At 38.9% G+C, this 14,999-nt stretch overlaps 2 protein-coding genes across 9 annotated transcripts in view; one reads left to right on the forward strand and one right to left on the reverse strand.

Annotated features, from left to right (window-relative positions):
* Window positions 1–3,424, reverse strand: part of SRSF11 (serine and arginine rich splicing factor 11) — a 47,402-nt gene extending 43,978 nt beyond the window's left edge. For 4 of the 7 annotated variants that reach the window (XM_009249079.4, XM_024243009.3, XM_054547992.2 and 1 more), the window contains exon 1: window positions 3,325–3,417. The gene's annotated coding sequence lies outside the window, so the exon portion shown is untranslated. Of the gene's footprint in view, window positions 1–3,324 lie in introns of all 7 variants that reach the window. The other 3 variants (XM_024243021.2, XM_009249068.3, XM_054547986.1) reach the window with 1 other exon arrangement.
* Window positions 3,425–3,433: 9 nt separating this feature from the next.
* LRRC40 (leucine rich repeat containing 40) overlaps window positions 3,434–14,999 on the forward strand; it is a 62,310-nt gene continuing 50,744 nt past the window's right edge. The window contains exon 1 of one of the 2 annotated variants that reach the window (XM_024244748.3): window positions 3,434–3,715. In XM_024244748.3, coding sequence (XP_024100516.1) covers window positions 3,565–3,715 — 151 coding nt within the window. In that variant the 5' untranslated portion in view covers window positions 3,434–3,564. 2 annotated transcript variants of the gene reach the window in all.

Here is a 14,999-nt window from a genome sequence, read left to right on the forward strand (position 1 = left end):
TGGTTTCTTCACTTTCTTTTCTCATTTAGCAAAGAAGCTTGAAGAGGGAAGCCTTTCATCACTTAAATAAAATGAATATAATAAATACTAGCTAGACAATTCCATTACAAAAGGTAGCTGTGCAGTAGTCTCCAGCCTTGACACAGGAGACATTCATTTCACATTATTTTAGTAATGTATAAAAAGTCAATTTTTCTAAAAAAGCAAATACTTTGACTTAAATGCCAGTGTTGAAAAAGAGTTAGAATCTTTGCTTTCAATGTATTCTCCTTAAAACAACTGAAATGGAGCTAATTCTCACATAAGTATATATAACTATTTTTTCATAAAGAAGCTCAATTGAAGTTGATTAGCTTTCAGTTTCCATCCATTTAAGACAAAACATGTTATTTTCTCTATTGCATTAGGTAATAATTTTTACTGTAACTTGCTCAATCTGCACTTACTACATAAATACAATACAGCAGGCTGGGTGCAGGGGCTCACACCTGTAATTCCAGCAATTTCGGGGGCCGAGGCAGGTGGATCACATGAGGCCAGTAGTTTGAGACCAATCTGGCCAACATGGCGAAACCCTGCCTCTACTAAAAAAAATACAAAAAAATTAGCTGGGTGTGGTGGTGCGTACCTGTAATGCCAGCTTCTTGGGAGGCTGAGGCAGGAGAAATCACTTGAAGCTGGGAGGTGGAGTTTGCAGTGACCAAGGTTGAGCCATTGCACTCCAGTCTGGGTGACAGTGTGAGACTCCATCTCACACACACACACACACCATACGCTGTATTACAGTAACTAGTACATTCTTACATGTGTCAGTTTATATCTATTGGAGTTTACCACAAGCATATGGCCACTGGGGTTTTTTTTTCAGAATTACTCTTTGCCATTAAACAGAAGATACTTTCCTTATACAAGATGAAACAATGTTTTAATACAGTATCATTAAATGTCAACAATGAAATATTTAACTTCAAGAACAACAAATTTAAAAATTATACCTTGCTGTTATTTTTTAATAAATTGAACTAGGCAGGGTGTGGTGGCTCATGCCTATAATCCCAGTGCTTTGGAAGGCCCTAGATGGAAGGATTGCTTGAGGTGGCTCATGCCTGTAATCCCAGTGCTCGGGAAGGCCCTAGATGGAAGGATAGCTTGAGGCCAGGAGTTCAAGACCAGCCTTGGCAACACAGACTCGTTTCTACAAAAAATAAAAACAATTAGCTGGGCATGGTGGTGTGATGGCTACTCAGGAAGCTGAGGTGGGAGGACTGTTTGAGCCCAGAATTTGGATTTTGCAGTGAGCTGTGATCGCACCACTGTACTTCATCATGGGTGACAGAGTGAGACTTGGTCTCTCAAAAAAAAAAAAAAAAAAAAGAACGAAAGAAGAATCTATTGTAGGGGGAGGGGTGGTTACTGTAAAATTTTGTACTCGAGCAATTCAGTTCTCCAAAGGTGGGTTGTTACTTCCCCAAAGGTAGGTTGTTACTACAAAAGAGAAAAAGGTGGTTCTTTAATAAAGAAATCTTCTTAAAAACAACTGAAGCGTCTCTTACAATGATTGCAGGATTAAAAAAAAAAAGCAAGTTGGGAATTATGAAAAGCCACTAGGGAAGTCATGGTGATTAAAAAGAAAGGTTTTGGAGACAGATCTAGGTTCAAATTCCCGGTCGTGCTATTCAGAGAAACTTGTGAAGTTGGGTACGTCTCTTTACCCCTTTTAGCCTCAATTTCCTCATCCGCAAAATTAGTCACTGTGTTAGAATAAGAAATAGCAAACAGAGGTATTATTAGCACTGAGCCTGGTATGCGCCCAATAAGGCAGCTATTACCATTCTGTGAAGAAAAGCTGACCAGGGACCTCATTAATAACCTTGCAAAAGCTGCTATGGTCGTTTTCCTTTAAAACTCGGGCTGGGCACGGTGGCTGACACCTGTAATCCCAGCACTTTGGGAGGCCGAACTGGGGCCTTCGCTTGAGGCCGGGAGTCGAGACCAGCCTGACCAACATGGCGAAACTCCGTCTCTACTAAAAAATAGAAAAATTAGCCAGGTGCGGTGGTGCGCGGCCATAATCCCAGCTACTGGAGAGGCTGAGGCAGGAGAATCACTTGAACCTGGGAGGCGGAGGTTGCAGTGAGCCGGGATCACGCCACTGCACTCCAGCCTAGGCGACAGACGAGACTTTGTCTCAAAAAAAAAAAAAAAAAAAGACAAACAAAAATCCACTCTTTGCTTTTTTAGTAGGGTAACAACTATTGGTAACTTTCTCTTGTTCGATATTAGCGTAAACGGCTCCACAGAAATAAGAACAAAAAGGGTAGAGTTAAAAACCGAATTTTACAGGTAGCAATAACCTGGACTCAGGTAAAAGTGCGTGATGAAGAATCTGTCAAAGGGCCTTCATCCTAGCTTTCAACTATTCTACCAATCCTCAGTAGACCTGATGAGGGTTAGAATGGTATTCCCTGGCACATGCTTTTAAAACAAAATCATTTCAGGCCAAAGAAAAGTCTAGCACCCAGGATAGTACACACTAGGAAGGATTAATCTTAATAATTACTTGTTGAATGAATCAATAAGTTGTACATTTCAGATGAAAACTTTAATTTCCTAGGAAACACCGACTTATATTGAACAAAATTTTCATTTGCTATTATTCTGGACTCACCAAGAGCTCAAGATTCTAGTTTTTATCTTCAGTTATTTCAAAAACCTTATGCGGAAGGAATTATCCCCAAAGTAATGAAAAAAAGGAATGAGCTTTAAAAGCGGTTGAGTAAACTGCCTAAAGTTAACAGTTTCTAAAGTAAAGAAGCAGCTGAGATTTGAACTTGCTTTTTAGGGCTCAAAAACCAAAGCTGTCTGAGCTTCACTAAAGCTTGTACCACTACTTGTCTCCCTAAACTGTCTGATACGCAGAACATTTATTAAATTTTAAGGATTTTTGTTTTTGTCTTCTATGTTGCCAGTCCTTCCATCTCACATTACCTCCTTTGCTGGGTAAGCTATATACCCTCAATACAACGAGAATGGTGTCAGAATACAGGCCTTAAAAACAGAAAATTTGTTTTACTCCGTACGCCAGAGGTCTGGCGCCACCACCGCAAGCGACAAACACAGGCTGGGGTCCAGAAAGGCTGCCGACCGCGCCCAGATCTCAAGTTTCAGTCAAGGCCCAGGTTCAGACTAGGAGAGGGGAGAAGAGAGGGTTATCTTTCCCCACACCCTCGCCACGGTGGAAGCACAGAGGAGAAGGTTGGAGTCGCAGTAACAGTGCAAACAATAAACCCGAAAGCCCCTCTTAAGCCCGTTAAACGCACTTACTTGATTGAAGTAATTCCAGGACGCTAGGCCGGCACCGGCAACGGAAAAGGCTTCTCTGTCCTCCAGCCCAGGCGCTGGTAGTGACGACATCTGGACTGCGCCGCAGAGAGTGAAGGCCCAGCGCGAGGCCGCGAGCCCCGCGCCCAGAGCGCGCGCTCACAAAAGGAGCGGGCCATCCCAACGGCGCCACCTTTAAGCGTCACGGGTGGGGCTGCAGCTTCTGGACCTAGGACTTTCAACATGTCGCGCCTGAAGCGGATAGCGGGGCAGGATCCCCGCGCTGGTTTCAAAGAAGGTGGAAGAGACTGCGGTACCTCGGTACCCCAAGGGCTATTGAAGGCAGCGAGGAAGAGCGGCCAGTTAAACCTGTCGGGTAGAAACCTCAGCGAAGGTAAGACCCAGAGGTACGACCCTATTGTGTCTCCTGTCAGAAAGCCTTTGGCCCAGGCAACTTCACTTTTCTCTGGGCTGGCTTTGGGCCCCTTTCTCAGACTGCTAGCTAGAATTTCTGTGCTCTGATTTAATCCTTGTGCTCATTTCGACCGGTTTGGTTAGCCCAGTTCAGTTCCTTCCCAGGTTCCCGCAATCTCTGTTAAAGGGACCCTGCTAAAAATACGGTCTAAATTTAAACGGGGCGCTTTCTGGGATTCCCACATTCTGTGGGATAAGCAACATAATATGTGACGAAACCAGCTATCAAATCACGGGCACATCTTTTGTTTCTTTGGCCCTTATTTTCCTCCTCTTATTGTAATCTTCAAGGGCAATTACCAAAGCTAAAATTATATGTTTTATCGGCCCCTTTGTGAACCTGCACTGTTCCCCGCCGAGACGCTCTTCTGTATGCAACTGTGCAGAGTCCTAATTACAAAGAATAATGAGTATATTTTCTAAGTTGAAGATCAGGATAGATGCCACACAGAGTGTTTGAATGTGGGGACATCCTGAGAAACCTGTTAAAGACCAAGAAGCACAAATCTGGCTACCATGAATGAATGGCCAGATGCTCTTCTGATTGTCGTGTGTGTGTGTATATGCGTGTGTGTGTGTAAGAGAGAGAGGGAGGGGAATGGAGAGATGGAGAAATAGAGCATTTTTCCTGTAATGTTTTTCTTCATTTATATTTAGGTTTTAAGACTGATTAAAACCTTCCATTTTCCTTCTAATGATTGCTTTCTTATTGTGACATGTATAAAGTAGATTTAGGCAAGCAAATGCTTGCTGAATGAATGAAAGGACATATGACATAAAATCCCTACTCCACCTAAAAGAATTTTTGATCAATGGGAACGTACGCATTTTCAAACTACAGTTGTGCATATATACATACTTGGTTTCCCCAAAACCTGAAACATTTTTCTCTAAACTTGCATACCTAAGTATCATGCTAACATTCTGTTCTCTTAACTGTTTAATTTTTTAACAGCATTTATCACTATCAGAATTTATATCATTTATGTTTTTTCTTTTCTCTGCCCTCCAACCAAAAGGTTAATACCATGAAGTCAGTGAGCTTTGTTTTGTGCTTTGTTGTATTTCTATCACTGAAAATAGTGCTTGGTACATAGTAGAGTCTTATTAAATTTTGCGGAAGCAATAAGTAAGTGAATGAGTATTCTCAAATCATAAGTGGTGTGCTAGAATGTACTTATTGACTAGACTCAGGTGGTTTCGTCTGTTAAACTTTAAGAGACCACATGGATTCTGACTCTTAGGTCTGTGATGATATGGGTTAGAACTGCTTAGGTTATTGTTGTATAACCAGAACCTAACACTTTACCTGGTACATAAAATGATTTTAAATGGGTGAATAAACAGTATTTCATAGGAGGGAAAGATATAAATGGCAGAAACTGATGGTATTTGTAGCTTATATATAAAAAAGGCATCCCTGTTACTATAATATAGAAGGTCTTTGTCTGGCTGTATGTAGCCTTCAGTTTCATCACTTGTCAGTGAAACTTTGATAGGGAAACCACTATAATTCTGAACTATTTGTAGTTCATTACGGGGTCATGCTTCCTATCTTCCTATCTTTGCTCACATAACATTGAGATGGTTAATCACTCTGTGCCCTAATTTCTCATTTATTATGCAGGAGTCATAACAGGACCTATTAAGGTCTAAATGAGATAAAATGAAGTAAAGTGCCTGGTACATAAAAAGTACACAGTAAAAATTCACCATTGCTGTTACCATGGCAGCACCTTCTAGTTGGTTTCCTGGAGTTTTTACTTTACATCTCACTCTTGCTACTCCGGAGGCTGAGGCAGCAGGATCACTTGAGTCCAGGAGTTTAAGGCTGTAGTGCCTTATGATCGCACCTGTGAATAGCCACTGCACTCTAGCCTGGACCATATTGTGAGACCCTGTCCATAAACAACAACAACTACCCTCACACTCTAAATCCTAGTGTCATTACCAAGAGTCATTTTTCCAAAACCAATCTTATATCACTCAAAACGTTTAATGACTTCCCATAGCCCAGAAGATACAGTATAGGTAAAGTTTTTAGCACAGCATACAAAAGCCTTTCTAAACCTTTCCCTGAACTATTTACTTTGTGGCCTCTTTTCAGCATCCTATACTTTAATAATGATAGTAGCTCATGCCTGTAATCCCAGCACTCTGGCAAACTGAGAGGCAGGAGGATTGCTTTGAGGCCAGGAATTCAAGACCAGCCTGGGGCAACATAGTGAGACCCCATCTCTACAAAAAATACAAGAATTAGATGAGCATGGTGGTGTGTGCCTGTAGTCCTAGCTACTTGGAAGGCTGAGGTAGGAGGATTGCTTGAGCCTGAGTTGGAGGCTGCAGTGGGTGCTATGATTGTGCCATTGCACTCCAGCTTAGGCAAGAAAGTGAGATACTGTCTCTAAAATAATAATAATAATGACACTAACAAAAATTACCTTTCCCCCAAACAACCATACTTTAAAATTTTTTAAAGAACTGTTTTAATGAAAGTTGAGCAGATGGTACATTATATTCTCATATACCCTCTGTCTCCAGCTTACAGTTTCCTCTGTTATTAACATCTTACATTAATGTAGTACATTTATTATAATTGATGATATTATATTATTAATATAATGTATCAATTTGTTAGGGCTCATTCTTACTGTTGTACAGGTCTATGAAATTGACAAATGCATGTCATATATCCACCATTAGATACACCATTAGAGTATCATGCAGCATAATTTCACTTCCCTAAAAATCCCCTGTGCTTTACCCATTCATTCCTTACCCATCTTCCCCTGAACTATGGGCAACCAGTGATCTTTTTCCTGTTTCTATAGTTTTACCTTTTCCAGAATGTCTCTTAATTCGAATCATACCAGTACATAACGTTTTCAAACTGATTTTTTAACTAATCAGTATGCATTTAAGGTTCATCCATGTATTTTTGATGGCTTAATCATTTATTTTTTTTTATTGCTGAGTAATATTCCATTGTATGGATGTACCATTTTGTTCATTCACCTTTTGAAGGACATCTTGGATACTTCCAGTTTTTGGCAGTTATGAATAAAGCAGCTATAAACATTTATGTTTAGGTTTTTGTCTGGATATATGTTCAGCTCATTTGGATAAGAGCCTAGGAGCATGATCACTGGATCATATAAGAGACTATGTTGAGCCCTGTAAGAAACTGTCAGACTACTAATGTGTACCATTTCACATTTCCACAAGTAATAAATGAAAGTTCTCTGCTCCACATTCTCATCAGCATTTGGTATGATCAGGTTTTTGGATTTTAGCCATTTTAGCGGGTGTATTTTGTTATTTTATTTTATTTTTGAGACGGAGTTTTGCTCTTGTTGCCCAGGCTGGAGTGCAATGGCGCGATCTCGGCTCACCGCAACCTCTGCCTCCCACGTTCAAGCAATTCTCCCGTCTCAGCCTCCCAAGTAGCTGGGATTACAGGGATGCACCATCACGCCTGGCTAATTTTTTTTTGTATTTTTAGTAGAGACGGGGTTTCTCCATGTTGGTCAGGCTGGTCTCGAACTGCTGACCTCAGGTGATCCACCCACCTCAGCCTCCCAAAGTGTTGGGATTACAGGCGTGAGCCACCACACCTGGCCTGTATTGTATCATCTTATTGTTTTCACTTAGTATTTCCTAGTGACATATGATGTTGAGTGTTTTTTCATATGCTCATTTGCCATCTGTATATCTCTTTGGTGAGGTATCTATTAAGAACTTTTGGCCGTTTTTTAATCGGGCTCGTTTCCTTGTTGTTGATCATAGTTGTCTTTTTATGCCACTTGTTTCTGCTCAGCAACTGATTGTTCAATGAATAAGTGACATATGTAAATAGGCTGGTGGCTTGTTGGTTACGATTCTTAAATTTTGTGTCATATGAAGTCCAGATAAATGCGGCAGAGGTGTTTTTTGACCCGGTCAAAAGTAATTGCAGAAAGTGATTATTATTTTCTTTTCTGATAAACTTACTAACTTGTCCCTTATACTGATTCCTTGCATGTTGTATTTTTAATATATGTTAATCTAAAAAAAGTCTTATTATCTTTGTTTTTACCCCAAAATATTAGTACCTCAAATTATGAATTACATTCAAAATATATTTAGTTGTTTTTTTTTTTTTTAGAGACAGGGTTTTGCTGTGTCACCCAGGCTGGAGTGCAGTGGCTCAGTCGTGGCTCAATGCAGCCTCAAACTCCTGGGCTCAAGCCATCTTCCCTCCTCAGCCTGTCAAGTAGCTAGAACTACAGGTGTGTGCCACCAAACCTAGCTACTTCTTTTATTTTTTGTAGAGACTGGATCTCACTGTATTGTCTAAGCTGGTCTCGAACCCCTGGCCTCAAGCGATCCTCCCACCTCAGCCTCCCAAAGTGCTTGGATTACAGGCGTGAGCCACCATGCCCAGGCCAAAAGATACTTTAAAACATGGCTTCTTTCAGATTGCACTTTCTTCCTTGCTCTCTCTCTTGCATGCTCTCTCTTTTTCTCTCTCTCTATACACATATATATAAGATATTTTATGTGAAATGTATGAGATAAATATGAAACTGTTTTGTATGCTATAGGGAGTTACACAGATACTTATTCAAATAGCATTTATTATCTACTATGTTTCTTCCAGATATAGTTCTAGAGATTAATGACACCTTCAAACAATTCATAGTCTCGTAAGTGTTTTAATGTAAGCTTTATTATTAAGAATTGTACTTGTTAAACAAATAATAATTTAAAATTTCATGTTATACTTTAATTCTTTCTCTCTCTCTTCACATTTACATAGTCATATTTGTAAAGTAGAGTCATTTCTGTTCCTTCTTTTTTTTAGAGGTAGGGTCTCATTCTGTTGACCAGGCTAGAGTACAGTGGCATGATAGTTTATTAGACCTTGAACCCCTGGGCTCGAGTGATCTCCTGCCTCAGCCTCCTGAATAGCTAGGACCACAGGCATGCACCACTGTGCCTGGCTAATGTTTAAATTTTTCGCAGAGATGGGGTCTTGCTATATTGCCCAGCTTGGTCTCAAACTCCTGGTGTCCACAATCCTCCTGCCTTGGCCTCCGGAAGTACTGGGATTATGGGTGTGAACCACTGTACCTGACCCCATTCCTGATATTTCTACATTGGGAAAACAAAACTTAGTCTTCAATTTTTACATATATAATGAAAAACAGTTGAAATTTTGTTGATTCTTGCTCTTAGATGGTAGCCTCCTTAAATAGAAATTTTCTTAATGGAAGCCGTACAAGGGCAGTGAGAGATTTTATTAACCTGATAGGATTGTTAACCCAGTCCGGTACAGTGATAAAGAGGTTTACTCTACCTAAACTTATTTGGGTAGAGTAAGTCTTGAGGGTATTAACTTTTACCCATAACTGAAACCTGGTTACTCTTTGGGGTGTTTAGGTATACAGTTGACCCTTAAATAATTCAGAGGTTGTGGGGCTGACTCCCTTGTGCGGTCAAAAATCCATGTATAACTTTTGACTCCCCTGAAACTTAACTACTAATAGCTTACTGTTGACTAGAAGCCTTACTGATAACATAGTCAATTAACATATATATTATATGTATTATATACTATATTCTTACAATAGTAAGCTAGAGAAAAGAAAATGTTATTAAGAAAATCATAAGGAAGAGGAAATATATTTACTATTCATCAAGTGGAGTGGATCATCATAAAGGTCTTCATTCTCATCTTTACATTGAGTAGGCTGAGGAGGAGGAGGAAAAGGAGGGGATGGTCTTGCTTTCTCACGGGTGGCAGAGGCAGTGGAAAATCCATATATAAGTGAACCTGTGCAATTCAAACCCATATTGTGCAAGGATAAACTGTACTTTCTTTTGGTAGGCTCTAGTTCTTTTTTGAAAAATACCATTTATTATTTTCCTATTCATAAAAGCAGGTCTGCTGTAGAAAGATTAGAATCTATAGAGAAAAGCATAAAAAGTGAAGAAGCCAACCAGGGTTAGTCACTGTTAATGTTGTGGAGGTTTTTCTTCTAATACAGTGTGTGTGTGTGTGTGTGTGTGTGTGTGTGTGTGTGTATGTGTATGTGCGAGAGACTATGTATAATTTGACTGCTATTTTTTATTTTTTTAATCTAATTTAGTTTATTTATTGATTGAGACAGGATCTGACTCTGTTGCCCAGGCTGGAATGCAGTGGTGTGATCACGGCTCACTGTAGCCTTGACCTCCTCAGCTCAAAAGTGATTTTCCCATCTCAGCCCCCTGAGTGTCTGAGACTACAGGGATGTGCCACCATGCCTGGCCAATTTTTATATTTTTTGTAGAGATGAGGTCTTGCTATGTTACCCAGACTGGTCTTGAACTCCTGAGCTCAAGTGACCTGTCCAGCTCACCCTCCCAAAGTGCTGGGATTACAGGCATGAACTGTTGTACCTGGCCCTATTTTTTATTTTTAACAAATTTAGAATTGTACTGACTCCTGTTTTTCTGACTTCTATTTGTACATTTTCCTTGTCACTTGAAAAATCTTATTATTTTTAATGGCTGTATAATAGTCCATCTTATGACTATTATAATTAATATGTATTAATATTTAAACATTCAAATTTTGTTGGCAATTTTTAAGTAATCATTCTGAGTGTCAGTTCTATAACTTAGTTAGAAAGATATTCTCAAATAGGAATAATTGTTAATAACCAACTTCAAAGAAAAATACTGTACATGTAAGTGACAGCTCTTTTTATGAGCAGCAACATGAGAATATGTTGTCAGTTTGGTTCAATATCGTAGCTCTTTTTCGTTGGACTAGATAAAATGAAGATGGAGTTGGAGGTGTTGATTGTTGCTTTCCAGTTGCATGACCATGGTAGAACAGTAGTGCAAGAGTGTTATTGGATGATTATCTAAAACTGAGGAAAAATAAAAGGTGCCAGAGTTTGGAACAAAAGAATACTGTAAATTCTAATGGAAACTGCACTGTTGATCTGAAAGGCAAATTAAGAGGATAATTCATTAAATAAGCCAGTTAAATTAGCTTGGAAACCAATTATTTGAAAGGGAAATATGGGTGTAAGGCTATCCTGCCTTATCTTGAAGAGAGCAGTTTGGTTAGCTTTTATTTGTGTAATTAAGTAATTGGGTCTAGGGCACCTAATCATCAAGGAAACCTACTATTTTAGGGTAATGAGAATTTGCCCTATTCAATATGTATAGTTTGTTGGGGCAGAATAAAAAGTGTGACACAGGGTCAGGTGCTGTGGCTCACACCTTTAATATCAACACTTTGGGAGGTCGAAGCAGGCGGATCACTTGAGCCTGGGAGTTCAAGACCAGTCTGGGCAACAAGGCAAAACTTCGTCTCTATTAAAAATACAAAAATTTGTATTTTTAGTAGAGATGGGATTTCACCGTGTTGGTAAGGCTGGTCTTGAACTCCTGACCTCAGGTGATCCACCCGCCTTGACCTCCCAAAGTTCTGGGATTACAGGCATCAGCCACTGCGCCCAGCCACATTCTTTTATCCTTCTGTGCAAACACCATTTTAAGCATGTTTTTTATTTCTTCTCTGTCTCTTTATCCACCCATATCATATAAATGTCCTCCCCAAACTAGATAGTTCTCTGTGATCAACCCATTTGTAAGTCCTCATTTCTATAGTTAGCTGTTACCAGTGGAAAAAAGAGTAAGACAGTTTGCTTAAAAAAAAAAAAAAAAAGCCGGGGGTTGGGGGGGCCAGGTGTGATTGCCCATGATTATAATCCCAGCATTTTGGGAGGCCAAGGTGGGAGGATCACTTGAGACCAGGAGTTTGAGACCAATCTGGGCAACATGATAAGACCCTGTCTCTACAAAAAATTTAAAAATAAGCTGGATGTGGTGGCACATGCCTGTAGTCCTCATAGTTCTAGCTACTTGGAAGATGGAGGCAGGAGGATCTCCTGAAGCCATGAGTTCGAGGCTGCAGTGAGTTATGATCACACCACTGCACTCCAGCCTGGGTGACAGGCTCTCACAAAAAAAAAAAGAAAAAAAATACATCTATACATCTTCCCCGCCACCCCCCCAAGTATCTTTAAGGGCCATGTTGTCCATTGTGGAAGCCTGTACTCATGTTGGCTTTTTAACTTTTAAATAATCAAAATTAAATAAAATTAAAAATCAAGTTCATCAGTTACTTTAACTGCATTGCAAGTGCCCAGTAGCCATATGTGGCTAGTAGCTATCCTATTGAATAGTGCCAATGTAGGGCATTTACGTCATTGTAGAAAGTTCTGTTGAGCCATGCTGCTTAAGGATATCGTATCTACCCTGTGATATATATTATATGTGTATATTTTTCCCATAGAATTGCGTTGATGTGTTACCTCACCTGTATTTTAAAATTATTCTTTTTTGGGGTTAACTTTACTGAAGTATCATTTACAAAGAGTATGTTGCATCCATTTTAAGTGTACAGTTCAATGACTTTTGACAAATATATACCATCATGTAACCAGTACTACAATCAAGATATAGAACATTTCCAACATCTTGAAAAGTTTACTTGTGCCCCTTTGCCGTCAGTCCTACTGTTGCCTCCACATAACTACGGATCTGCTTTTTGTCAATGTAGATTAATTTTACTTCTTTTAAAATTGCATGTAAATGAAATAATACATTTGCAATTTTTTTTTTTCGCTTAGGGCTTCTTTTGTTTAGAATCATGTTTTTGAGGTTCATCCATGTTGTTTACATCAGTTGTTCTTTTTTTTTCTTTCTTGAGACAGGGTCTCCCTGTGTTGCCCAGGCTAGAGTGCAGTGGCACAGTCGTAGCTCACTGCAACTTCAAACTTCTGGTGTCAAGTGATCCTTCTGCTTCAGTCTCCCAAGTATCTGGGACTCATGGTGTATGCCAGCATGCCTGGCTAATTTTTTTGTTTTTAATAGAGACAAAGTCTTGCTCTTTTTCCCAGGTTGGTCTCAAACTTCTGGGCTCAAATGATCCTCCTGCTATGGTCTCCCAAAGTGCTGCAATTATGGGCATGAGCCACCACGCCCAGCCAGCAGTTTTTTAAGTTGCTGAATAATAGTCCATTTGTGTATACAATTCAATTTATTTATCCATTAGTCTGTTGATGGACATTTGAGTGGTTTCCAGTTTTTGGCTGTTATGAATAAAATTGCTATAAGCTTTCTTGTATAGTCTTTTTTTTTTTTCTTAGAAACATTTCATAGATCTTACAAACAGAAGGTATGTCTGTGTCTTGGACAGTGGTGAGATAAGATGGTGGATCTCTGTGCCTCATGTACAAGTCTTTGTGTAGACATACCATTTCTGTTGAATCCATACCTGACAATGGAATTGCTGTATTGTGTAGTAGTAAGTATAGGTCCTGGCGTGGTGGCTCACACCTGTACTCCCAGCACTTTGGGAGACTGAGGCGGGTGGATCACTTGAGGCCAGGAGTTCGAGACCAGCCTGGCCAACATGGCGAAACCCCGCCTCTACTAAAAATACAAAAATTAGCCAGGTGTGGTGGTGCATGCCTGTAAGTCCAGCTGCTGCTCGGGAGGCTGAGGCAGAGAATCGCTTGAACCCGGGAGGCGGAGGTTGCAGTGAGCCAGGACTGCGCCACTGCACTCCAGCTTGGGTGAGAAAGTGAGACCCTGTCTCAGAAAAACCCAAAAAGTATTTATTTAACATTATAAGAATTCACCAAACTGTTTCCCACTAGCAACATATGAGAGATTCAGTTGCTCCACCTCATTACCAGCACTTTGTATTGTCAGTCTTTTAAATATTAACCATTCTTGTGGCTGTGTTGGCATTTTTTTTGTGGTTTTAATTTGCATTTCCTTTAAAACTAATGATGTTTAGCATCTTTTCTACTGCCTTTTAGCCATTTGTATATCTTCTGTTAAGTGTTTGTTCCAACTTTTGTCTTTTTTTTTTTTAAATGGGTTTTTATTCTTGGGTAACAAGACTTTGTATATATTTGAGATACAACTCCGTCTCAGATGTCTATATCAGTATCTGTCTAATATTTTCTCCCAGTGTAGCTTATTTTCTTAATGGTAGCTTTAGAAACATGTAAGTTATAAATTTTTATGAAATCTAGTTTATCAATTGTTTTTCTTTTATGATGAGCTTTTTCTGTCCCAAGACATTTTTTGCCCATCTGAAGTCTGTGAAAATTTTTTCCTCTGTTTCTTTTAGAATTTTTCTAGTTTCATCATTTACATATAAGTCTGTGGTCCATTTGGAGTTAATTTTTGAGTGTGTCACAAGATAAAGGTTGAGGTTTATTTTTATAGTTTATTTTATAGTTATTCCAGTACCATTTGTTGAAAACATGACTCCTTTTTTAATTAAATTATATTGGCACCTTTGTTGAAAATCAATTTTCAATATATGATTGTATGGAATTTTTTCTGAACTCTTTTTCCATTGACCTATATGTTTATCCTTATGCTAATACTACACTGTCTTGACAAATGTAGCTTTATGGTCAGACTTGGAATCAAATACTGTAAAGCCTCCTGTTTTGTTCTTTTATTTCAAAATTGTTTGACCTAATTTAGTTCTTTTGCATTTCAATACACATTTTAGAATTGGCTTGTTAATTTCTACAGAAAAGCTTTCTGGGATTTTTATTAGGATTGTGCTGAATCTATAAGTCACTTGGGGAGAAGCAACATCTTTACAATATGGAGTCTTCCAAGCTGTCTTATGTTACATTTCTTTACTTATCTAGACCTTAAGTTTTCACAGCAATGTTTTGTATTTTCATGTACAGATCTTGTAAATATTTTGTAAATTTAATACTATTTCATGGTTTCGGATGTCTTGTATTGTAAATCTTTTAACATTTAAAAAATTTTTTATTTGATTGCTAATACATAGAAACATAGTTGATTTTTCTATATTGAGCTTGAATTTTGTGACCATTCTAAACTCATTGATTGCATATAATTTGTTTGTAGATTCCTTAGCACTTTGTACATGGATGATCATATTGTCTGTTAATTGGGACAGTTTTACTTCTTGTCCAATCTGAATGCCTTTTGTTTCTTTTATTTATTTCTTTTTTTTCTTTTTGTCTTACTGCATTGGTCAAGACCTCTAGTAAAATATTAAAGTAGTGAGAATGAGCATCCTTGCCTTGTATACTCTTTTAAAGAGAAAGCACTGCGTCTTCCACCATTAAGTATGATGTTAGTTTTAGCTTTTTCAC

This window comes from Pongo abelii, chromosome 1 (genome assembly GCF_028885655.2).
Source record: "Pongo abelii isolate AG06213 chromosome 1, NHGRI_mPonAbe1-v2.0_pri, whole genome shotgun sequence".
Taxonomy (NCBI): Eukaryota; Metazoa; Chordata; class Mammalia; order Primates; family Hominidae; genus Pongo; species Pongo abelii.